We start from the raw sequence: 25,930 nt of genomic DNA, 5'->3' as shown, positions 1-25,930 counted from the left end.
CTGACTCAGTTCTCAGCCTTCCTAACAAACTCTTTAATTCATTTTGCAGATGATGGTTACGGGTAGGCAAAACATCCTTAAGCAGAACTAGCCAACGATGTCTCTACTTTGTTGCTTTCTATTAGTAGAAATGGTCTAGATGGGTGAAATCGGTTTATTGGACCCAGAAAATTGTCCCCATTTTCTGGTAGCCTTTAATCCCTAGATACGCATGATCTCCAGGGATCTCAGTAGGTCACAGGTATGAGGTCACAGAACCCTAAAATCTTAGAGGTGACTAGGAGTCAGCCCTATCTGAAGTTTAGGGGATGGCGTGGGTCAATTGTTCTCACACTTTTTTTGATGGGCAAACTACCTTAGCTGGGCACAAAGGCTACCAGCTTTCACCAGGATTAAATGGCATTGTGTTTGATGAGTGATATCTGTAAGGGAGATCTTGAGCAAATGATAAATTTATTCTAGAAACAGAAATATAAATCTGATCAGATTACACACATTAACACCAGGGGACACCAGCCTGCAGATGATCTGGAGAATTTGGCAATCGTAGTCCTCAAACCATCAGGCTAAACAATCTGTCAAAGTGCTCATAACCCTCAGATTCTCTTTGGCTCTCTTAGAGCCAAATAACAAAAAGTTAAGGGAAGCTGGACAAAGCCCTCATGCATCTGGGCTCAGCTTTGTGTTTACCTTCCATCTTAAAATGGATACTGTGGATTAGTTCTCAGGCAGAAGAGCAGTTAGGACTAGGTAATAGGGGTTAAGTGACTTGCCCAGGGTCATGTAGCTAGGAAGAACCTGACATTTGAACCTAGGGCTCTCAAGAATTATTTTTACTGAGTTTTTGAGCTAGAAACTTTCCACTCAGAGGGGTCAATTGGTCCCAAAACCATAGAAAAAAGAAAAATGGCTTTGATGACCTCATTTGGGCTTGCTGATTACATTACACAAGTGGAACCTCCAGCCCTCTTCAAGGAGTCATCTTTCAATTTAGAATTTTATTTATTATCAAAATATTTCTCTAATTAATCTAAATAATTATTTAGAATTTTAGAAATGGAGAATCACAGAATGGTCCTATTCTTTCGTATCTCTTTGTAAGGCATGTTCCCTCAACAGAGGAGGATGAGGAAGAGGACCCCTCCCAGCAGTCTGGGAAAGTCCCCAGCTTCCTTGTTTAGATGTCTAGCCCCAAAGAAAGTCTTATTCTCCACTGCCATCATGGGGCCAGTTGGATTAGCTTGTGTTTCACTTTCCTGCCTACCATTGACCACTTCCCCAACTTGGTTTCTCTCATGGTGGCCTCTTCTCTGCCTAAGAGTAAGGGCCTCATAGCTTTTTTTTTTTAATCCTTGCCTTCATTCTTACAGTTTACACTAAATATCAATTCTAAATCAGAAGAGCAGTAAGGGCTGGGCAACTGGGGTTAAGTGACTTGCCCAGGGTCATGCAGCTACAGAGTGTTTCAGGCCAAATTTGAATCCAGGATCTTGAATCTCCAAGCCTGACTCTCATTCCACTGACTTTCATGCCAATTCTTTCTCTTTTCTCCCCAGACTCCTACTCTCTTAGAAATGGCACATATCTGATTTCTGACTTCTATCTGTATTTTCTCTGCCTTTGTGATATCTGTCTCCTTTTCTCATGAGCTCTGGAGAAAGTTTTCAGTACTCAGGCAGGAGCTATCAAGAAAAATGCAAAGTTATATAAGGTTTCTTTATTGGGAATTCTCCAAAGTCATTTAATACCATTAATTGAGTAGTAACTGGCTCTCGGAGCTTTCTGTGCTATATACAACTAAAGTAGTCTACAAAAGGCATAGTTCCAACCTTTCATGATCTTAGACTAAGAGTCGAAGCCAATCCCTTCCGTGGCTAGAGAATATCATCCAATAACTTTGAAAATTACCAGATTAAATACTTAGGCATGTCACACCCATACAGTGATTGCTATGATACAGCTATGAAGGGGACCAAGGTCTGTAAGGGAGGAAATAACCCAGGGCTGGGAGCATCAGATCTAGGATGTCCCCCCACTTCCATCGGTGGCAAGGTTGGCATTGGTTTGTACTTTGATTTGTGCATAAACAATGCAGTCCAATTCTGCAGATTGATGTTGGGAAAAGTAGACTCCATTTTCTTCTGAGCCTTGGCAAGATGTGTTACCGGAGATAAAGACCTCCTCAGCATTGGAGCAACTCTGAACAGGAAGACATGGAACAGGAGAAATGAGTGAGATTAAGAATTTGGGGCAAGGCAGCTAGGTGGCTCAGTAGCTAAAGATCCAGGCTTAGAGATGAGAAGGCTTGGGTTCAAATCAGACCATAGACACTTCCTAGTTGTGTGAACCTGGACAAGTTACTTAACCCCCATTGCCTAACCCTTACCACTCTTCTGATTTGGGATGGATACATTGCCTAGCCCTTATTGCTCTTCTGCCTTTGAACCAAAACTTAATTTTGATAAGACAAAGTAAGGGTTTAAAAAAAAGTTTGGGACAGTTAAAAGCCAAACCTGCCCAAAGAAATAGGACCTTTGGTCACCAGGAACCAGACATCTGGAATGTTGGGACCAAAGAAGGCCACTCCAAGACATCAGAAAGAGCCCTCCAGGTCTTCCCCTTTACTTTCCACAAAGCCTAAGCTTGAGCTGTTTCTGCTGCTGGTGCTGAAAAGTCCAGAGGGAAGTTCCAGTGCTCAACTGGCCTTAAATATACCCATGCCAGGCAGTAAAAGAAGACATTTTGACTCAATGTCCTCCAAAAGTAGGATGCTCTTACCTTGTGAGGAGGGTCCAAGGGTTGGGAAATCTCCTGGGAGAGGCTGCTTGGATCTGTCAGATGATTAAAAAAGAGGGGTCAGACCTCACAAACTGGGCTTGGAGAAAGAAGAAACTAGCTTCCCTCCAGTGCACATTTGAGGGCTATGGTTGAGAGGTTGGGAATAAGAATCCTGGGATGGGAGGAGAGACAAAATAGTGTTTTTTTTCCCTGCAATCCACTTACACAAAAGAAAGTGCTGACTATATGCTAGGCACTATGATAAAATAATGGAGGCAAAAACAGTCTCTGTCCTCAAAAAGTTCCCTTTCTAATGGAGACTACATGCAAGCAACTCTATATACAGATAAATGCTGGGTAAATAGGAGGTACTCTCACAAAGGGGCAAAACTAGCAGTCAGGGCACAAATAAAAGTCTCTTGCAGAAGGTAAGATTTGAGTTGAATCTGGAAGGAAGCCATGGAAGCTAAAAGATAAGTGCAAGGTTGTGGAGCATCTCAGGCATGACTGACAACCAGAGACAAGGTACAGAGATGGGAGATGGAACGTTGTGTGCAAAGAATAATAGCATAAAGGCCAGTGTCATTGGATCAGAAAAGAAGACTGGAAAAGTAGGAAGCCAGATTGTGGAGGGATTTCAAAACCACACAGAGGAATTTGTTTGATCCTGGAAGTAATAGGGAGCTGTTGGGGTGGAGCCAGAGGGAGAGAGGGAGAGGGAGAGAGGAAGAGAGATGGAGGGAGAGACTATGAAGATCACTTTAAAACTGTTGCTTTGAATAAAGTTTGCATATAAAAATCCTTATGTAGTCATTTGAGATGTTCCCAGTTTGAAATTACTTGCTATCATTTGCAAATAATGGAGAGAGCTGGAGCTAGTGTTGCTTTTGTGAGACTTTTTTGGGGTGTGAAATAGATAAATTGCATTGTTACATAAAAAAAAAACTGTTGCTTTGAAAGGAGGATTCTTGAACCTCTTCTGGGGACCACTTACATTTGGGACAGCTCTTCTTGATGAGGCAGATGATTAGAGTGACCAGAAGCGTCAGAAGAACCCCAGCAACAAATGCCAGGGCTAAGTAGAGGAATTGTCTGTTTTGGCAAAGGGGGAAGAAATGAGTCCTTTGAAATCCACCCACATACAAACTCCAAGCCAGAATGTAGCCTTGTTTAACTAGCAAAACTGGCACAGAATATAAACGCTATTCATTGAATTCTTGGCTTGTCACCTTAATTTTCTCAATTCTACCCATCACCCTAACCCATCAAGTTCAAGTCAACCAGCATTATTAAGTACATTCCATTTACCACCGGTGTACTACTAAGCACTGGGGATACAGACACAATTAAGAGGAAGATGGTCCCTGTCCTCAAGGTGCTTGCAGTCTAAAGGGGGAAGGTCTAGAGAATGAAGTTCATGTAACTTGAAAGGTGTCCAATGTCCCTGTTCCTTCCTGAGCCACTACTAGCTCCCAACACAAAATTGAACACATACTTGACCCCAAGTCAAGAGGATCGAAGACCTACTTACTTATTCAGAAAAATACTTGGGCAATTTGTACTATGAATCTTTGGGGCTTCTGTTGATGGGATGTCTGGTTTCTCTACAAAGGAATACAAATATATGTCAGGGAACTTCTCATCCAGTGTGGTGCCCTGTTCTATCTAAGAAACTGACTGCAGGTGAAGACAATGACACTGAGGATTTAATCAGTAGGGATCAGAGATTCTCAAATTATAGGCCGGCAATTAAAAAAAAAAGGAAGCCCTTGGATTCCAGTTCTTCCCCTCAAAATAATTACATGGCAGGCCATCTAAACTCTTTCAGTCTCAATTTCCTTGTCTGTGAAATGGGAATAACATCTAGCTTACAGAGCTATTATGATGAAATGAGAAGTGGGTGAAGAGTTTGCCTCAAGGTGCTACTAAATATTTGACTAATTGTTTTGAAATGTACATTTATTGTGCTAAGCACTAAGGAGCTTACCTTCTACTTTCATACAAAATTACACAAATACATAAATAGCAGCTACTTCAGGTTTTGACTCATATTGCCCTTGGCTGACACGGGAAAAGGAGAAATAATGTCTGTGTATGTATACATATATACACGTGTGTATATATGTACATAGATGTGTGTTTGAGTATGTATATGCATAAAATAGACATTTATACACCTACAAACACATATCCACCAAAGACTATTATAAATCCTTAACTGCACCAATATATAACTCCTGCCTCTGAACTACTAGGCCAGCAATTCTGGTCCTAAATGGACAAAATAATGTAACATGGAGAATAACAAGACCCTTGTGATTGTATATTCCGAAGGGTTATTGCGTGCATCCTTGGTCCTATCCTCTCCTATCTCCAAGGGTTGGTTCCTTCCATCTCCTCTTCCCCAACTCTTTATAATTGTCAATCTATATTTTTTATCTTCTTCCTTCTTCCCTATTGTCTACAAACATGCCTATATCTCTCCAATCCTTAAAAAAAATTCATCCGGTCCTTTGCTCAAGCTGTCATCCTCTTTCTCTGCCAAAATCCTAGAAAAAAACATCTATCCTTGTTGCTACCAAAGTCACCTTCCACTCATTTCTCAGCTGTGATTCTAGCTTCCAAGGCTGCCAGGTGCTAAATCTAGTGACCTCTTCTCAATTCCCATCCCTCTTAATCTCCCTTCTGCTTTGGAAACTATTGAGCTGGGTTTCATTGTGCTGCCTTCTCATTCTTATCTCATTTTTGAGTTCTCTTTTCCTGAGTCATTGAGGCCTCATCCCTTAAACTGTAGGGACCAAAAAAGACCCCATTATCTCTTACTCCCATTTGTCATTCCAACTTCCCTGTTCAGGAATACACCATTGTTTCAATCATCCACGGCTGAGCTTAGTGTCATTCTTAACTGCTCTCACTCATCTTGTCCACTCCTCTGTAGTGCCTTCACAATGTCTTTTTTTTTGTGCTTCCATTCCTTTTCTGCTCTCATTGACTCCACCCTACCCATTTCCTCTCTTTCATAATAGTTCGAAAAACTGCCCATTTGTTCACCCTGCCTTAAGTCTCCAATCCACTGTCCATGCAGTCATCAAAGCGATTTTCCTGATCTGTACCTTTCCAATAAATTCAATAAATGTCATAAATTCCAATAAATACTTCTGACCTCCAGAATAAAATACAAAGTGTCCCAGCAGTCTTACAACTATTAAAGCTTAAAAGTGCACCAAGAGTTCTGAGGCACCCTGTATGCATTTAAAGCTTTTCATCACCTAGTCCCCTTCATGCCTTTGTATCTTAAATATGCTTACCTGTATATATGCTTTCTCTTCTGTTAGAATGTAAACTCTTTGAAGAGAAGGGCTGTTGTTGCTTTTGTATTTGTACCTCTACTGCGTAAAAGTAATTGGATGAGTGTACAGCTAGGTGACTCAGTGGATCGAGAGCCCAGTCCAGAGACAGGAGGTCCTGGTTTCAAATCTGGTCTCAGACGATTCTTAGTTGTGTGAACCTGAGCAAGTCACTTAACCCCCATTGCCAAGACTTTACCATTCGTCTGCCTTGGAACCAATACCCAGTATTCATTCTTAGATGGAAGGTAAGGGTTTAAAAAAAAGGTGATTGGGAACTGTGTTCTGGAGCACAGCAAGCATTTAATAAATAATGGATGGATGGATGGATGGATGGATGGATGGATGGATGGATGGATGGAAGGAAGGGCTCTGTCCTGTTCCCTCTTATCTATAAGCTAGCTCTCTTATGACTTCATCAACACTCGGTTATCTCCATGAAGATGACTCCTAAATCTATCCATCTTCCCTCATTTTATCTCTTAAGAATCTGGCATGCTGGACCTTTCTTCTTGACTTCCATAAGCATCTCAAATTCTCTGTCAAAAACGACTCTCTCCAAACTTCCCCATTTCCATCATGGAATCACTGTCCTTTCAATCGCTCAATTTTCTGATCTTAGAATCATCCTCAACTCTTCCCTCTTCCCCACCCTTCTAGATCTGCTTACCAAAGCCATCAAATTCTACTTCCACAGCTCTTTCCCATCTGCCCCTTTCTTTTGGTTCATAAGCCATCATGAGCACAGGCACTCATCCCTTGCCTGGACTATAGCCTCCCAAATGATCTTGTCTCCAGCCTCATTCTTTTCCAACCCATCTTCCACACAAGTGCCAAAATATATCTGAAAGAAAACATCTGATTGCCCTGCTCCCTGCTCAAGATGCTTCCCTGCATCCTGAGATAAAACAACTCATCTGTCATTCAGAGAGCTTCACAATCTAAATTGCACAAGATAACCCTTCTTGTACACTGCCTTCTACCTAAATAGAACCTACTTATCCATATGTTTGCAAAACACTGCTGTGAACCCTCCATTGGTCTCCACCCCAAGTAAATGATCTTATCTCAAAAACAAAACAAAACAAAAACCAACTGCCTAGAATGCTTTTCCTTCTCTACCTCCAGTCCCTTTTCTGATCTTCATGTTTATTAGTGCTCTCTCCCTCCCTCTTTTCCTCTCTCTGTCTCTTTTTCTTCTTTCTCTGTCTCTCTTCTTTATCTGTCTGTCTCTTCTTTCCCTGACTCTGTCTCTGTCTCCTCTCAGTCTCTGTCTGTCTCTGTCTCTCTCCCCTTGAATCTCTCTATCTCCATATCTCTTCACCCCTCTACCTCAATAATTACTTTATATTTACTCAGTGTATGTTCTGTATAGATTTCTCTAAGTACTTATTGTTTCTCCTCAGTAGACAATCATAGACTATTTCATTTTTATCTTTGTAGTATAATGTTTGTTCCAGAGGAGGTGCTCAAAAATGCTTGTTAAGTTGAATTGAATGTAGTCAGCTCTCAATTATCTGCAGTAACAGACTGGAATATGATTGGATAATCCAGAAAGAACACACACCATCAGTGAAATGCATTTTTTTTGGTTGTGGAAGACAATAGAGAAGCATTCCTTTAAAAAAATGTAATTTAATTTTCTCTCCAATTAGATGTAAAAACAGCTTCCAACATTTTGAAAAGAATTTGAAGTCTTGAATTCTCTTCCTTCTCTCCCTACCCCAACCCCCATATTGCCAGGCTGAGATGGGGAGCAATCTGACATAGTTTTATATTTGCTTTCATGTAAAACATTTTTCCATCTTAATCCTTTTATGGAAGTAAATTAAAACAAAAAAACTTAAGAAAGTGAAAAAAGTTTGCTTTAGTCTGGGTTCTAAGCTTTAGGTTCTTTGTGCAGCTGCCTTCAGAGCTAGCTCTGGGGATCTATCTGCTTTCAGTTCCTCCAAGATGGTATGATGGAAGGTGAGGTGTGTTTAATACTATCCTGGCCTGTGATCTGGTCTGTGAACAACCCACAAACACTCTTTTTCACTTTGGTTTATTTTCAAATATTTTTCCATGGTTACACAATTCATTTTTCTCTCCCTCCCCTCTTTGTTCTCCGCTCCCAAAGCTGACAAGCAATTCCACTGGGTTATAGATGTGTTATCATTTGATACCTATTTCCATATTATTCATTTTTGTAATAGACTAATCTTTTAAAAACCAAACTCCCATGCAGACTCTTAAGCGATCACCCTGGTGCAAATATCAATAATATGGAAATAGGTCTTGATCAATGACACATGTAAAACCCAGCTACAGGAGGGGTGGGAGGAGGGGAGGGAATCATGTAACCTTGGGAAAATATTCTAAGTAAATTAATTAAATAACATTTTTCAAATCACCAAAAAACAAAACAAAAACAAAAACAACCCCCATCTTTTCCACCTTGGAACTGTGACCAGGGTCCCTTGCTCACCTGTGGCCACAAGCACTGGTGGGCCTTAGTGTTCCTCTTTATCTTGAGATCCCAGCTCAGGACTGGAACCTGGATCTACACAGGGGCAATGTGACAAGGACTTCTGCACCCAGAGCCAGCAAAGGGACCCCTGTGATCTATTTCTGTGCAGTTGTTCAACACCCCCCCCCCACCCCCCATCATCTGTGATTGAGAACTTCAAAAGGCTTTGATTCTCATTCAGCCATCCCCAGGGACTGTTGCTGAGATGGGGCCGGCCGTGGTGTGCTACTTTGCTCTCTGCTTCTAATCTGCTACAATAGATCTTTCATGCTAGCCTTCTAAGTTGTTTTGGGCTAAAAAATGACTTCACTCCATCTTTTTGTGAGTTATGATGCTCCAGAATTCATTTTGAGGCATTATATCATAGATGTTTGGAGAGTAATTTATCAGAGAGCTGGTGAATCTGTATACCTTCTCCGCCATTTTGTCTCTGTACCCCACCATGTATATTCTTAATAAAGTTTTACTTAGGCTAATCATAAATATAATAGAATATAATGAAGAAGAAGAAAAAGAAGAAGAAGAAGAAGAAGAGAGGAGGAGGAGGAGGAGAAGAAAAAGGAGGAGAAGGAGAAGAAAAGAATAGAGGAGGAGGAGGAGACAAAAAGTGACTTTCCTAAATCTAGTAACAAAACCAGGACTGAGTTCAGATGTGAAAATCATGGGGATGGGGGGTAGCCAGGTGACTCAGTGGATTGAGAGTGGATTGAGGCGACAGGAGTTCCTGGGTTCAAATCTGGTCTCGGACACTTCCTAGCTGTGTGACCCTGGGCAAGTCATTTAACCCCTATTGCCTAGCCCTTAACCACTCTTCTGCCTTGAAACCAATAAACAATATTGATTCTAAGACAAAGTAAGGATTTTTAAAAAAATCATGGGAGATTAGAGATGGAAGCTAAAAATAAACAAACCTAGGTGGTCCAACACCTTCCTTTTATAGACAAGGAAATTGATGAGGTTGTGGGCTCACAAGATCATAGATTTGAATATGGAAGGGGCCTCAGAGGCCATCTAGTCCAACCCACTTGTTTTTATAGTCATGGAAACTGAGGAAACTCATGGAGACTCGGGAAACAAGAGACAGATGTGAAGTGATATGATGGAGTTTACACAACCAGTAAGTGATGGAGCCAAGATTCACACTGAGGTTGTCTGAGAAATAGAATAGTCTCTAAGCACCAAGGCTGGAGTTCTTGTCACCACATCCCACTTCAACTTCTAGCTTGTCTGAAGTTTCTACTAGACTAGGGAGTCCTTAAATTCTCACGGTCCACACAGAAATACTCAGGATAATGTATTTACATACATAAAAATACAGAGAATTGTAAAAGAAACCTTTTGAAATATAGTTAGCAAGATATTTTAAAAAACTAGACAGATTGCTTATTCCCATCATTTTCTATAACTTTTGTCCTTAACCTACTGAGAAATGAGGTCACAGGACACATCCTTTCCCAAAGATAAAGTTCCTGTTTAATAGACAAGGGAAGTCCCACACCATGAGAACTACTTGACAATAAGGGAAGAAAGAGCAGAGTGAAAGAGGGAAGATGCCAATCCTGAAAATATTCTAGTAAGGATTCACTAGAAAATCTGTGATGACTTTAGTCCCCAGAAATATACCAGATTCAAGGGCCAAAGACGACCATCCTTCCCATTTCCCTATTTTCCACCAAAATGAAACCCTATTTTCACATCTGCAGGAATGTGATGATTCATGGTTTCCCATTTTGTTCCATGAGCACCGTTTCCAGTGACCATAGCAATATAAGGCTCAGGCTAAGGGCTGGCAGAAGAGGGTAACTGGGCTTCACATCTGGATCTTACCAGTGCTCATCAGTTTCTGATTATCTGATCCCATTCTTTGTTCCTCTGAGGCAAAAAAGAAAAGGACAAGTTAGAAATGGGGCAAGTAGAGATTGTCTAAGTGTAAGAATCATAGAATCCAGGGGCAACTAGGTGACTCGTTGGATTGAGAGACAGGCCCAGAGATGGGAGGTCCTAGGTTCAAATATGATCCCAAACACTTCCTAAATTGTGTGACCCTGGGAAAGTCACTTAACCCCTATTACCTAGCTTTTATCACTCTTCTGTCTTGGAACCAATACACAGGACTGATTCTTAGATGGAAGATAAAGATTTTAAAAAATCATAGAATCAAATCTTTGAGAGTGAAAAGAAACCTTAAAGAACACAGAACCCAACTCCCTCCTTTTGCAGATGAGATATTGAAGAGCAGTGACTTATCCAAGATCATATAGCTGTTAAATGGATTTGCAACTTCAATATTATCCCAGAATACTTTCTCTTACTCACCCCACATATCCAAATCATTGCCAAATCTTGTCATTCCCCTCCACATTATAATGTATATATCTCCACCTCTCTCCACTTAGGTCTTTATCACCACTCACATAGACTTGTTTCTGTAGCCACTAATGGATTCCTTTCTCCATTCCAAATCTGTCCTCAACATAGCTACCAGTGATTTTCCCAAAGTACTGGTGTGATCATTTCACTACCTCCCCCAATTCCCTACTCAATAAATTTCAATGGCTCCCTATTACCTCTAGGATTAAAGATAAATTCCACTGTTTGGTATTTAAGACTTACAACCTGGCCCCTTCTTACTTTTCCAGATATTTAACACTTTATTCCCTACTGTGAACTCTGTGGCCCAGCCATACTGGATCATTGCTGTTTCCCCCAAACCACACTAAATCTCTGCAAAGGTGATCACCTTTCTTCCTTCCCTACAACTTTGAGAATCCTTGGCTTTCCTTCAAGACTCAGTCCAAGGGTTACCCTCTGTGGTGGACTTGCCAGCTGCAAGTGCCTCCCTGCTTGTGCCTTTCATTTACTCAATATCTTTTAGGTACAGATTTATGTGTCATCTCTCCTTTCAGAAGGCAAGCTCTGTAAAGGCAGGAGACGGGTTTTCCTATTGCTTTGTGTTCCTAGCACTTAGCCGAGTGTCTGGCACCTAGCAGGTGATTAATACATGCTTGTTGATTCATTGATTGGTTTAACATTATCCCTGGGAGATAATATTAAAGCCACTGAAGTAAATCATTCTCCAAACTCATAAAAAGGAAAAGCCATACGGAGCCCCAGGGAGCTTGTTTCTAATTTATGTACACACAGAGAAAAGGAGGAAACGATTAAAAATTAATCTAACAGCCCAAACATTTGGCAAAACCAAAGCTTGGATGAAGTGGACATAGATCTTAAAACAATTTTTGTTTGACTATTCTTGGAGTACTTCAGCCATACAAATTTCACCCTTAGGAAACCATTTAAAGATCACCTCTTCCTCAAAACCAAACCAAACCAAACCAAAAAGCACACATAATAAACAGGCAAGGCTTTACTACTTAAATGAACAAAGAATTACCTAGCCAATGGATGGATGGCTTCTTTTGGAGGACGATTTCTTTTAGACTAACAAAGAAGGTGAAAAAAGCATTTACCTTAGAAGCAAAACTCCAGTAAGATGATTGAGAGTCAGAATGCCTGTGGTGCGTGCTTCCTTTTTAGGCACTAGGCTCATTTGTTTAGCAGTGATGAAATACAGCCTCCTCTTCCCCCCAACTGCAAAGTCCTCACATATGTTCACTGTCACACTTCCTCTTAAACAAGTAACTGGGAGGGTGCTGTCAGAAAGCTTTGTTTCGTAAGCAGAGCTGGTCACTATACCATTTTGGTCCTTCAATGTCCAAATAGTCACAGGAATGGAAAAGAAGAATAGAAAAGGACCATTTTATTTTTGGGTCAAATATTCCTGGAATGACTAAGCATTGAGAAGACCACTGGAGTTTGGGGTCAAATGACTCTGGTTTTGATCCTATCTCCACCATTAATTCTTAGTATGACTTTGGGGAAATTGCTTCTTCTCTTAATGCCTTGAACTAGACAGTTTCTCTCTTTTTTTTTTAAACCCTTACTTTCTGTCTTAATATCAATTCTAAGACAGAAGAGCAATAAGAGCTAAGCAATCAGGTTTAAGTAACTTGCCCAGGAAATATCTGAGGTCAGATTTGAACCCAGGTCCTCCCGAATCCAAGCCTGGCTCTCTATCTACTGTGTCATCTAGCTGCCCCATATGAAGCAATTTCTAATGTGCCTTCTCCACCTCTAAGTCCACAAACTGAGGCCCCTGCTTTGTTTTCAGCATCTAACCAAGGGATACAGAAACAAGGCATAACCTCTGCTCTGAGGGTACTTAAGAGCTAATTCCATTTCATTCAACAAAGCATTCATTAAATACTTGTGCACAGGCACTGGTGATTCACAGACAAGGGTAAACCTAGTCCTTCAAGTCCACCAAAAGGAAGGAAAACACCATAGCCACAGATGAGTTAGTACAAAAGACACAAAAAGCAGAAAAATGTAAGGTTTCTGAGAATGGGAACTGTTTTTATTTTTGTCCCTATCCTTATGCTCTTTCCTAGTACCAAACACACATGTGCGCGCACATACATACACGGGCAGAATTAGAGGATCTCTACACAGTCTCTGGCACATAGTAATGGATTATCAAATTATTTGTTGATAGATGAAAACGTGAGGGTATGAGAAGTGTGAGCATGTAGAGATAGCCTCCTCAAGGGCATGGAGGAAGCAAGCAGGCTAGCTTTATTTTAAGCATTTTAAATTTTAAATTGACATTTTTATGTTCACTTTCCAATATATCCTGTTCCCCATTCTTTGGCAACAAGTCATCTCTTTTAATAAAGAATAAAAGCAAATAATAGAATTAAAAGCATTTAATCTGACAGTGTCAATGTCCTACATCAAGAGTCCCCCATTTATGTAAAGAAGAGAGGAAGGTATTTCTCATCTCTTTTTCCAGGCCATCCTTAGTCATTATAATGACAACATTCAAGGGTTTTGTTTATCATTCTTTCCATTTACAATGTTGTAGTCATGTCTATTATTTCCCTAGTTTTAATTATTTAATTCTGTATCAGTCCATATAACTCTCCCCATTCTTCTCTGAATTCCTCACCCTCATCATTCTTTATGATACAGTAATAATCCTTTGCATTTGTGTATAATTTGTTTATCCATTCTCTATATACTTTGTTTCCAGCTCTTTGCTATTGTAAAGATTAAAATTTAGGGGAGACTGAGGCAGGTAGAAATTAGTTTCTCTCTGCCAGGAGTATTATATTTTTTAGAGGTTTATTAGAGATTAAGGATTAAAGAAAATACAGGATAAGAAACACATACCTAGGCCAGAGGCCTAGACATGGAAGAGACACCTCTGCTCCAAAACGGAAGTCCAAAAAAGAGAGACAAAAGCCTTTGCAATCAGGTTAAATCCCTTCTCAATCTTGCCCCACCTCAGAATTTCCGTGAGATTACAAAGCATTTTGGGGAAGTGGAGCAAGGAATTGTGGGGATTGAAGTCCAGAGTTCAAGTCCATTTTTACACTATCATAAAATGTACTATTATGAATATGGGATATGGGACCTTCTTGTCTTTGCTGTCCCTCGGTTGAAGAATGCAGACGTTTTAGTCACTTTTTAGCATAATTTCAAATTGCTTTCCAGAACATGGTATATGTGAGGGAGAGAAATGTGGAATCAGTCTGGAAAGGCAGATGGGAATCAAATTATGAAGACCTGTTGTGGTGGGAGTAATGCCCTAAGCATTGTCTTTCCCCCAACCCACCCATCAAATATAAACTAGTTTTTCCTGAAAACAAATTTGCTCTTAAATTTAAAAAAAGTAATTTGCTCAATTTAAAGATTGGGCAACCAAACAAGATGGTGGACTAAACATTTTCTCCAAACTTCATTGTTTCCAAAACCCTCCAAAAAAGACTTATGCACATTTTTTTTAAACCCTTACTTCTTGGAGTCAGTACTATGTATTGGCTCCAAGGCAGAAGAGTGGTAAGGGCTAGGCAATAGGGGTCAAGTGACTTGCCCAGGATCACACAGCTGGGAAGTGTCTGAGGTCAGATTTGAACCTAGGACCTCCCGTCTCTAGGCCTGACTCTCAATCCACTGAGCTACCCAGCTGTCCCCACTTATGCACATTTTAAAAAATATTTAAATGTTTAAATATTTTTTCCATGGTTACATGATTTATGCTATCTCCTATCCCTCTTCCCTCCCCGCTCCCAGAGCTAACAAGTGATTTCACTGGATTATACATGTGTTACCACTTGATACCTATTTCCATATTATTAATTTTTCTAAGAATAATCTTTTAAAACCAAAACTCCAAATCCTACATCCATATAAAAAGTGATAAATCATATGTTTTCTTCTGCATTTCTACTCCCACAGTTCTTTCTCTCGATGTGGAGAGCGTTCTTTCTCATAAGTCCCTCAGGAGTGTCCTGCATCATCACATTGCTATTAGTAGCAAAGTCAATTATATTTGACTGTCCACAATGTTTCCATTTCTATGTAAAATGTTCTCCTAGTTCTGCTCATTCCGCTCTGCATCAGTTCATTGAGGTTCTTCCAGTTCATATAGAAATCCTCCATTTTATCATTCAGCATATTAGTATTCATCACCATCATATACCACAATTTGTTCAGCCTTTCCCCAATCAAAGGACGCCCCCTCATTTTCCAATTTTTTTGCCACCACAAAGAGCACTACTGTAAATATTTTTGTACAACCCTTTTTTATTGTCTCTTTGGGCTAGCGACCTAGTAGTGGTATAGCTGGATTAAAGGGCATGAATTTATGCACATTCAGAACACAGCTGAAACTACAAGAAAAGAAAACAAGAAACACAACTAGGTAGTAGCCTTATGAATTAACTTAGAAGAAAGCTAAGCTCACTTAGTTATCTGTCTTCTACCTGTTCAGATGGGGTCCTCAAACTGACCTACAGGCTTGTGTTTTGGGACCCACCCAGGGATGCTCTTCTCATTAAGGAGATTCTGCCAGAACATCCCAGCCCCAGTCCATCCCCATTGAGCTACAACTAGCAAAGGCTTTACTCTACCTTGCCACTAAAAGAGGATAGGGAATGGAGGTAGATGGGTATATACGACTTCCTTTTGCCTAGGTTGCTCCTAGATTAGGGATCTTCAAAACTCTACACATTGCCTGTTTGGAGTTCCATCCAGAATACCCAATGCTACAAAAAGTAGCAGAAACTTAATTCAGCCAAATAAGGAAAGGAACAAGAACCAGGAATGGGACTGGGAAGGGGGCCCACTGTGAGCTCTACATCAGGCCTGAAAGAAAGGGTACTGAAATCTAATTAGAGGTAAATCTAACATCCCAGAAGATGCTTAGGGCAGGTGCCCAAAATCCCCAAAATGAGAGCAGCCAAGGCCTGGAGATATACCTACTATCAATCAATAAATCAATTAATCAGACATTAAATGCCTGCTGGGTGCCAGGCATTGTGTTGAGTGTTGGGGATACTTTGAGGCAAAGGACAGTCTCTGCCCTTAAGAAACTTACAATAAATGTATACAAAGAAAGCTCTATACCGGATAAGTAGGAAAACACAGAAGGAAGGCACTGGAATTAACAGGGGCTGGGACTTAAAGGTAGCCAGAGTAGTCAGCAGACAGAGTGGAGGAGACGAGGAAGAATATTCCCAACATAAGGGACAGCCGGAGATAATGACCAGAGCAGAGAGAGTTGGGATGTCTTCTTCGTGGGATATCCAAGAGGCCAGTGTCAACTGCATCAACATATCCGGGAGGAAGGTATCAGAGGAAAGGTAGAAGGGGGCAGGTTATGAAGGACTAAATGCCAAACAACATTTTCTATTTTGTTGTAGAGGCAATAGGAAGCCACTGGAGTTTACTGACTAAGGGAGAGTGATATGGTGGTTCATGCACTTTAGGAAAATCATTTTAGTGAACAGAGTATAGATTAGAGTGGGAAGAGACTTGAGTAGAGAGACTTGGGTAGAGCCACCAGCAGGCTATTGCAGTAATCAAGAGGAGAAGTGATGAGGACTTGCACTATATAGGGGGGCAATGTTAGAGGAGAGATGTTGAAAAAATGAAATTGAGAAGTTGCGGCAATAGCTTGGATATGATAGTGTGGGTTTAGAGAGAGTGAGGAATCCAGTCTGCCTCCAAATTGTGAGACTGGGGGATGACAGGACAGTGGTGGGAGAAGATAGTGGGGGAAGGAATTCTTCTTTGGACTTGTATTTAAGATGTCTTCTTAACAGTTTGAGATGTCTGAAAGCAAATGAAGAGGTAAGATTGTAGGTCAGCGGAGAGATAGGTAAAGGAAAAGTAGATTTAAGAATTATCTGCATAGAGACGGTAATTAAATGCAATAAATGGGAAGGAGGCAGAAAGAAAAGGATAGCCATCACTGGGAGGAATTCTTTCTTACATCAAGTCTAGGTTTGCCTCTGCATTTTCCAACCAGTCATTTGTTCCTGGTTTTGCTCTCAGAGCTAAATAGCAAGTTTAATTCCCCTTCTAGCTAGGTAGGTAGCACAATAGAGAGCAGGACCTGGAGTCATGCAGACCTGGGTTCAAATTCAACCTTCCATACTAGCTGTGTAATATCAGGGAAGTCACTTAACCTCTGTTTGCCTCAACTTCCTTACCTTTAAAATGGATGGATAGTCCTGAAACACTATGGACTAAACCCCATAACCTTCTCCACCTCCCCATAGAAGAATCAATGTATTTTATGAAATTAAATTGTAAAAAAGAGGAGGTGGAATTTAGAGGGTAATGTGTGAAGTACTGTAATCAGTTTTATGGGTGAACCAAAAGAGGAAGATAAACAAACCCTCCAGTAACTGGACAAGAAGAGAGGCTAAAGACGGATGGAAGGAGTAGCAAAAGAAAGAGATTGGAACAGGGCATGAAGGTGGGGAGATTTCAAATCAGGTGGGAGAGCAGTTTCTATTCCAGAGCTTTCCCATTGGGAAAGAGGTACATGTCTGTAATGGAAGACAGCTACCTTACAATGGCGCTAGTCTGGGGGTAATTGATGTAAAAGGAGACTTCGTCCTTGGAGAGAGTGTGACATCTCTGTGAAAATTATCTTGTACCAGAAGAAGGGAAATTGGAGCTCCCATGGGGCAACTGGCCCTCAGAAGAGAGAGAAGACATGCCCCCAGAGAGGAGACTACAAGGTAAACGAGAAGGAGAATGAATATGAGGAGGCCAGGAGCTATAATTGAACCAAATAATTTGTGATTCAGGGTAGTTTCTACTATGAGACAATGTTCCTATCCTTATTATTTCCTCCTATGAGTGAAACAACAGAAAAAAAAAGGGACAATGGAAGAAGATCTACAAAGTCAAAAAGAGAAAAATTTTAAAAGATTGTTCAGACAGAGTGGCTCAGTGGATTGAAAGGCCTAGAGATGGGAGATCCTGAGTTTAAATCAGACCTCAGATACTTCCTACTTGTGTGACCCTGGGCAAGTCACTTAACCTCCATTACCTAGCCTTTACTACTCTTCTGCTTTGGAGCCAATACACAATATTGATTCTAAAATGGAAGGTAAGGTTTTTTTTTTTTTTAAGTAGCTCAGATTTGATACTTTAGAAATATTAATTACACGATGAACACAAAGATTAAAGAAAGAATAAATAAACTGTGAATCAAAGAATATAAGTTCAGGAAAGAAAGGAAAGGGAATGAAGAGAGCAAGGTAAAAATTCCTCCTTAGGAAAAAAAAGATCAGAAAAGGGAAAAAATACCTAGGAGAAGCAAAGGAAAGGAGCGGAGTGGAGGGGAGATTTTGAATTAATGACTAAATAAGGGAAAAGTATGTGGGGGAAGGATTAGATAACTAAAGATCAATATCAATAAGTAGATCTATGAAATAACAAATTGGATGAGGGTGGTGAATGGGGAAGAGATCCAATGGGAATGGGGTTACAGCAAAGCAGATTAGGCAAAACGAATCCAAGGGACAAAATGCTGACTCAAAAAAAGAGGAAGCAAAGAAAAAGTCCAATTTTTAAAAAAAACAAGCAATATTAGAGACACAAACAGAAAACCCCCCCATAAAACTTAACTCATAATTTTAACTATGAAAGTATCCAACAATCTAGTAAAAGGAAAATACGACAAATTGAATGGGAAAATAAAAACCCATGATCTGCTGTTTACAAGAAACATATCTGGGAAAACAAAAAGACATACATAGAATAAAAGAATAAAAGTTTGGAACAAAGTGGCCTCTATGTCAGATATAATAATAATAAAAAAAAAGCAGGAATAGCAATCATGCTCTAAAACAAAGCAAAAATGAAAATTCATGATCTATATAGAAATAGACATGGAAATTACATCATGGAACCATTGACAACTCATATCAATATTGAATGTATATGATGAGAACATCGAAATTCCTAAAAAAAATTAACTAAATTGTGAGATGTGACTTGATTGGTTCAGAGAAATGGAACCTCAGAACATTGATGTAGTTTTCTACTTCCCTGAGAACAAACCAGTCAGGAGGACATGAAGGGTTAGAGCTCCTCCCTATGGTTTATGATCACAGACCAAAGCCTGAGTCACCCTGGGAAACTGTGTTCAAGTGAATCTCAATGCTTTATCCTGGGTGAACTTCCCTCCCAAATTCTGACTATCTCCTTCCCTGTGATAGCTAAGTGAATTTGAATTTTATAAAAACTGTTCGATGAATCACAAGTGTCTAATTTCCAACCCATGACAGCTTTAAATGCCAGAGGACTTTGTATCCTAGAGGTAATACTTGAGAAGACAAGGTCTAGAAAAACAAAACAGTCATTGTTGAAACATTGGTATATATTAGATATGTTGTAGGAGTTCAGAGGAGGAGATACTCTGTTGAATCTCTCTGTAAGAAAAGCTTATTTGAGCTAATTCTTGGAGAACAGATAGGATTTAAATGAAAGGAGAGAGAAGTGACAATTAAATTTAATTTTTCTGTAGACTGCATCTTAATTTTATAATTATTTAGTAAATAGCAAAAAGGAGGCCAGAGAAAGAAAGAGTTTTAGAAAAGCACAAGCTGAGTGGCCAGCCACCTCCTCCTCCTCTAGCAGGCTGAGCTAGCCCAGAGCCAGCCCAAGCAGCCTTCTGAGTCTCTCTTTCCAGGAAAAAAGAGCAGCTTCCTATACCCTTTGTCAATTTATGCTCTTCATGATGGCCTTCTCCAGAGCCTCTCTGATTGAAGGACTCAGACCTCAATCAGGACAAGAGGAAGGTCTTCTGGAGGCCAGGAGTTTCTTTTTATCCCCTTGCTAAGTGATCCAACAAAACAGTAGCTTCATTACCTAAGAGAATCCTTATTTTATCTGTGTCTCCACCCTGCCAATCCTTACCAAAGACAAAAGGAGGGAAGGCTCCATCCATGGCCTCAGCCTGAGGGGAAAAGTCAGTTCTTAGCTTCCATCTTAAATTAAATCAAACCAGGGGGCAGCTGGGTAGCTCAGTGGATTGAGAGCTAGCCCTAGAGACGGGAGGTCCTAGGTTCAAATCTGAGCAAGTCACTTGACCCCCATTGCCTAGCCTTTACCACTCTTCTGCCTTGGAGTCAGTACAGAAGGTAAGGGTTTAAAAAAAAAGTCAGCAAACTCAACAAGACAGCAGTGTGATATAAGAGTCAAAAATGCAGAATTGTTTTGGGACAACATTAAGAAAGGCCTGATGAATGAATGAGAGGGGGGAACATTTATTAAGCTGTGTGCAAAGCACTGTGGCAAATACCAGAGATACACAAATAGAGAAGTTAGACAATTCCTGCACTTTAGCTGCCAGGAAGATGGCCCTTGGTCCGTGGTCCTTAGGATGGTTTAATAGAGCAGGTGATGATGCTTCTTCCCTAATGTAATTTCCACTGATAAAATATCAGATTCTAATGTTGAACCATTGGACAGGGCCAAGGATTTTGGAGATAAGACCATTCTTTTCTGGATCGCCAGTAACTGTGGGTGCCTGGCTACATCTCCACTGGCCTGGAAGTACTACTAGTCCTAGGCTCTTGGTTCCTGGGCTGTCTTCATCAGGGTCCTCAGAGGAGATGGTGGTGGTTCAACTTAGCTAACATATGTTGCCTCCCATCTTCCCCTGAAGGTGCTCTGCTCCTTCAGATAGTATGGCTTGTCTACCCTGTGAGTGGTAATTGGGTGGCAGTTAGTGGAGATGGCTAGCCCTTCTCCCTGGATGATCGCTGTGAAGGCTGAAACAGAAGTAGAATTAGTGATCTTGGCCAGGTACAGGTAGTCCCAAGGTACTTGTGCTTATCCATTGGTTGGTGGTGATTGGTTAGCAGCAGTTAGTGGTGGTAATGAAGAAGATAAAATGATCTACAGTGGTTTCTTCCCTTTATGATGGCTATAGAGTGTGGGCTAGTAGCAAGTCCAGTGGCCTAGGAGGACATTTCTATTCCCAAGGCTCTTGGGTATTGGACTATCTCCATTAGGGTTGGAGGGAAGATGGTGGTGATTGGATTCGCTCAGCACATACACTGACTCACTTCTGTTTCTTAGATCTTCTGTTACTTTAATGTGATAATCCTGCTGTATTCTGATCATTAAAGAAGACCTTTGATAAGCTAGAGAGTGTCCAGAAGAGGACAACTAGAATTGAGAAAGAACTTATGTCCAGAGGAATTGGAGAAGGGGACTTGGGAATGGGTGGTGGGGAGTAGGTGGGATGGGGAATGAAAACCATCAAGGATTTGAAAAGTTATGACATTGATCATTAATTGCTAAGTACCTACTATGTGCCAAGAACTGTACTAAGCTCTGGGAAGATAAAAAGAGGCAAAAAGCAATCCTTGTCCTCAAGGAACTTACAATCTAATAAGGGAGACAACATGAAAACAAATATATACAAAGTAATCTCTGCGCAGACAATGGGAAGACAAATGGGAAGCAGTTAACAGGGGGAAAACAATAATTAAGGATTGGACAAGTCTTTTAGTAAAAGATTGGATTTTAGTTGAAACTTAAAGAAAGCCAAGGAGGTCAATAGTCAGAGTGGAGGAAGGAAAGCCTTCCAGAGAAAATGCCCAGAGCTAAGAGATGGAATGTCTTATTTGTCAACTGTCTCCACACTGAGGATTTGGTGGCTTCTATATTAGAGCAGTGGAGTACTTGAAATATGATATTATATAAGGCAAAGGAACTTGGATTACAATAAAGAAAAACATCAGCGTATTTGGGGGGGGTATCATTTTTTAAGGCAGTTTGGAAGAATCCACATAGAGAAAAGATATCACTATGACTCAATTATGTTGGGAAGATCTCCAAAACCAACAAACCCCCAAGATTTGAAAAAGAGGGATGCACTGGGATAAGGGGGAAGGCAGAAGTATAATGGGGAAGATTTTTTCACATAAAAAAGGGACATAAGGAAGAGCTTTTGTAATGGAAGGGGAAGTGGGCAATACTTGAACCTCATTCTCATCAGAATTGGTTCAAAGAAGTAAAAACATATACACACTCAGGTGTGTATAGAAATTTATTTTCTCAAGCAGGGGAAAAGGGAAAGGGAATAAGGGATATGGAGTGGGGCAGGATATTGTTAAAAAGATAGATTAAGGGAGGCAGTGATCAGAAGAAAGACTTTTGAGGATTAATAGGATATAGAGAGAGAAAGAGAGAAGAAAATGAGATGGAGGGAAAGACAGGATTAGTAAACATAATTGTAAATGTGAATGAGACGAACTCACCCATAAAATGGAAGCAAGTAGCAGAATGGATTAGAAATTAGAATCCAAAAGTATGTAGTTTATAAGAGACACATTTAAAACAGAAAGACACATGGAATTAAAATGAAAAGCTGGAGCAGAATCTAATATACTTCAGCTGAAGTAAAAAAGGCAGCCATAGCAAGCATGATCTCAGACAAAACAAGGACAAAAATAGTTGTAATAAAGAGATAATCAGGGAAACTATATTTTGCTAAAGGGTATCATAGACCATGAAGTAATAGCTAATTTTTACAGTAAGTTTATCTGTTTATGTATTCTCAAATACGTTGGGAACTGAGTCAAATTTATTTAAAAAAAAGATCTAATGTGGTTGTACAAGTAGGAAAGAATGAGAAATGATGCTTTTAAGTAGAGTTTTGAAATCTTCTTTTAAGGAGTACTTTGAAATTTTTTTAAAAAGGTACTTTGAAATCTTATGTTTTTTTACTACTTAGCAGATATTGATAAGTAGAATGTAGACTTCAACCCTGTGTCCTTCTCCCAGTTGATAAGGGTTTGCTTGACACTCCAAGCCTGAAGGGAGTGGGGAGCACTCAAACTAACTTAAAGGATGTTATGACTTTTTCCCCTTTGAAAAGAACTTGCAAGAATGAGAAAGGATGACCAAATACACAAGCAACCTTGAAGGTCTGACAAATCATGGGAAGGAACATCATACATGTGGATTGGGGATTGTGACATTTAAAAGAGTGGGAGCCATAAACTGTAATAGTTAAAATAGGTTGAAGGCATAAACTGTAGTGATTAAAATAGTGGAAGACTTAATTTGTAGTAGATATAAGAGTGGGTGAGTAAATTGTGACCGCAAGAAATATGTTTCACTACAATGTTTGGATTTAAATCAAATATAAGGTGGTTGCCAGGGAAATATTCCCAATTATGAAAATATACCCAAGTCAATTGAGTTTTATAGAGAATTTAATTAATAATACAATGAGGAGAGAGAGAGAGAGAGAGAGAGAGAGAGAGAGAGAGAGAGAGAGAGAGAGAGAGAGAGAGAGAGAGAGAGAGAGAGAGAGAGAGAGAGAGAGAGAGAGAGAGAGAGAGAGAGAGAGAGAGAGAGAGAGAGAGAGAGAGAGAGAGAGAGAGAGAGAGAGAGAGAGAGAGAGAGAGAGAGAGAGAGAGAGAGAGAGAGGATTCAGGGGGACAGAGTCTCCCCAGAGGGAGTTCCAGCCAGTCAGCCTCCCTTGAGAGACCTCCTTAGAGATTGTCCTTCTTTCAACAACCTCCTTAGAGGCTGTCTCTCAAGAGACTCTATCTTCCAACAGCCTGTCCTTTTCTTATATAGGAGGTTTTCTCCTATGTCACCTCCCCTAAGTTCTTCCATCTACCAATCACAGTAGATGTTTTCCAAAGGACAGCCCATTCTGAATTCACACCTGAGTAGACTAATCCTTTTAGTAATCCACACCTGAGTAGGCTAGAATCTCTGAGTAAGTTTTTTTCCTCTTTGCTCCTTGCAACTTGTGAATTGTAAGTTCACAAGTTGCCTGACCTTTATAGGTACTTAGCACCCCTTTGTATTAATTCTAAAAATAGGCATGGCTTAAATATAGGTGTAAGTATTTTTCATTGTTCAGCAAGGAGTTTTCTACCCTAAAGTAGTCTTAAGTATGGGTGGAGTAGAGGTCTTCACATTTTTGATCTAAGTAGAGTTCTCACATTTTAGATCTAAGTAGCTTCACTGTTTAAAATGGGGAATAGTCCCAATAGGGAATTGTCCCAATGAAAAATTCCCCAATGGGGAATTTTTTAACATTCACAAGTCTGAGAAATTTCAAGATTCACAGGATTTTTACAATTAAGGGAAGATCTTTTTGATTAGGACAAATCCCCAAAGCCTTGGGCATGCCTCCTTCCTCTTTTCATGCTAAGATTCAAATAATCACACTCCCTTCTGGAGATGTTCATGTCCTTTCCTCCCTTGCCCTGCTCTTCAGCCAGGAATGCCTCCTAGATCACGTATGGGAGGAATAATCTGAGAGGGTATAGAACTCCCAAGGATGGGAGGAGGCAATTCCCAGACTCTTAATAAAATCTAGCAACCTGAAATCCCAGATCAGGTAAGGAGGGATCTTGTGATAGAGGCTGGCATTAGAAAAAGTGCCAGACTGAAATGTATATGAAATTGATCACCTTGATGGGGGAGGGGTTCTAGGAGTGGAATCCTGAGAAGACTTTGGCTTGGAGAGCAGTGAGGGTCTCTCCGTCTTATGATGTCGAAGAGAGGTGGATAATTTACCTATTTTTCCTGCTGGTGACTGGAAATCTTTCCCCGACACTTCCCGACTGAAGGGACTTTCTGAAGAGAAACTTGAACAGACTTTACCTCAGCTCCTGTTGCCCAGGGGTGAGTCAACCTGACTTTCTCTGGGGTGGGGAGGGGGCCTCAGGCTGCCAAGGACTGAGTTCCCCCCAAACTCAAGGAGGAAAAGGGGTTTAGAGACAGGGACCCCTTCTCCCCACTTTCCTTTTCCCATTCTTCCCTGCCCATTATTCCTTTTGTATTATCTGATTGAGTTTAATGTTAACTGTTAATTATGTTAATCTGTTCCCCAAGCTAAGTGTGAGTGAACGGGATCTAGGGGAGATCTTTCAGTCTCAGATGGTGGAGGGGGGAAAAGAGCGAATTTGGGGAGAGCAGCTTTAGCTAAGGAGGGAAGGCAGAAGGGGGGAAAATCTTCAAACCCCCTCTCCAACCCATTCACATCTGCTGTCTCCCCTATACCCCGCTTTGTGGAAGGGGGTTCTCCTCTTTTCCCCTCTCTCCATACTGAAAGTCCAAGCTCCCCTAGGGGCACCAAAACTCCCCCACTCTTTTTGTATTTTTTTAAAGACAATCTGCAATTCCATCCTTGCAGTGACCATTACAACCTTTGGCTTTTTCCACTCCCTTGGCCACACTATCTGTAACATCCTTAAATAAACATTTTCCTACCTTTAGATGAATGGGTCTGAGCTGCAATTCTCAAGGCAAGAACCAGCATTTGCTCTCCCACAACAGAGCCATTCCCCAAATGATAAATGATCAAAGAATATGAACAGTTTTCAAAATAAATCAAAGCTATCTATAGTCAGAAAAAATGTTCCAAATCACTGCTGAACAGAGAAAGGCAAATTAAAATAACTCTTGAGATACCACCTCATTCCTATCAGAAATGACAAATGCTAAAGGGGAGAGAAATCAGTGCCAGAAATTAGTGTAGTCTGTGAAAAACAGGAGAAGCCGGGAGTTTTCTTTGGTGGAGTTAGAAATCTTTTTATCCTTATATATTTCAGTAAGTATTTTGTTTTTAAAACAAAAGTTTCTTTAGCATCCTTGTGCCTGGCCTTGAAGAGAAGTTCACTTATGAGCTTCATTTCACTACTTTGTAAGCACAGCAAGCAGAGTATCTAAATCAGTTTGTAACCCATAATCAATTCATTGCTTTATTATTTTTACAGTTTGCCTTTTATTTTTACAAGGGAAGATAGATAACTGTGGAAATTAAGTTCATCAGATGAGATAAATTACACACCTGGAATAGCCTCAGGGAAACCATCAGGAGTTTAAGCAAACAATTTGGGGAATTTAATCTGGGATCTCCAGTCTACCAGTCCAAAGGTTTTAATATTAG

At 40.3% G+C, this 25,930-nt stretch overlaps 1 protein-coding gene across 2 annotated transcripts; it reads right to left on the bottom strand.

The window, feature by feature from the left end:
- Positions 1 to 1,062: 1,062 nt before the first annotated feature.
- On the bottom strand, positions 1,063 to 12,242 carry C2H1orf162 (chromosome 2 C1orf162 homolog). 2 transcript variants are annotated; one of them, XM_007485140.3, is made up of 6 exons: positions 12,105 to 12,242; positions 10,462 to 10,506; positions 4,310 to 4,382; positions 3,773 to 3,870; positions 2,779 to 2,831; positions 1,063 to 2,199 (listed from the first exon to the last, which is right to left on the bottom strand). In XM_007485140.3, exons 2-6 carry the CDS (start codon positions 10,493 to 10,495, stop codon positions 2,020 to 2,022), a joined length of 438 nt encoding a protein of 145 aa, XP_007485202.2. In that variant the 5' UTR covers positions 10,496 to 10,506; positions 12,105 to 12,242; the 3' UTR covers positions 1,063 to 2,019. The 2 variants fall into 2 exon arrangements, with proteins under 2 accessions (XP_007485202.2, XP_056675183.1); XM_056819205.1 differs by lacking the exon at positions 12,105 to 12,242 and having other exon boundaries at positions 10,462 to 10,627.
- Between the last annotated feature and the right edge of the window lie 13,688 nt (positions 12,243 to 25,930).

This window comes from Monodelphis domestica, chromosome 2, assembly GCF_027887165.1.
Source record: "Monodelphis domestica isolate mMonDom1 chromosome 2, mMonDom1.pri, whole genome shotgun sequence".
Taxonomy (NCBI): Eukaryota; Metazoa; Chordata; class Mammalia; order Didelphimorphia; family Didelphidae; genus Monodelphis; species Monodelphis domestica.
This window is presented reverse-complemented; position numbering and strand designations above follow the sequence as displayed.

Excerpts from the sequence above, each read along its gene's own strand:
- C2H1orf162 (XM_007485140.3), bottom strand. The coding sequence starts at position 10,495 with ATGGGATCAGATAATCAGAAACTGATGAGCACTG. Across the intron at positions 3,871-4,309 it reads CCAAGTATTTTTCTGAATAA|ACAATTCCTCTACTTAGCCC; the intron begins GTAAGTAGGTCT and ends TTGCCAAAACAG. Across the intron at positions 2,200-2,778 it reads CCTTGGACCCTCCTCACAAG|AGTTGCTCCAATGCTGAGGA; the intron begins GTAAGAGCATCC and ends CTTCCTGTTCAG.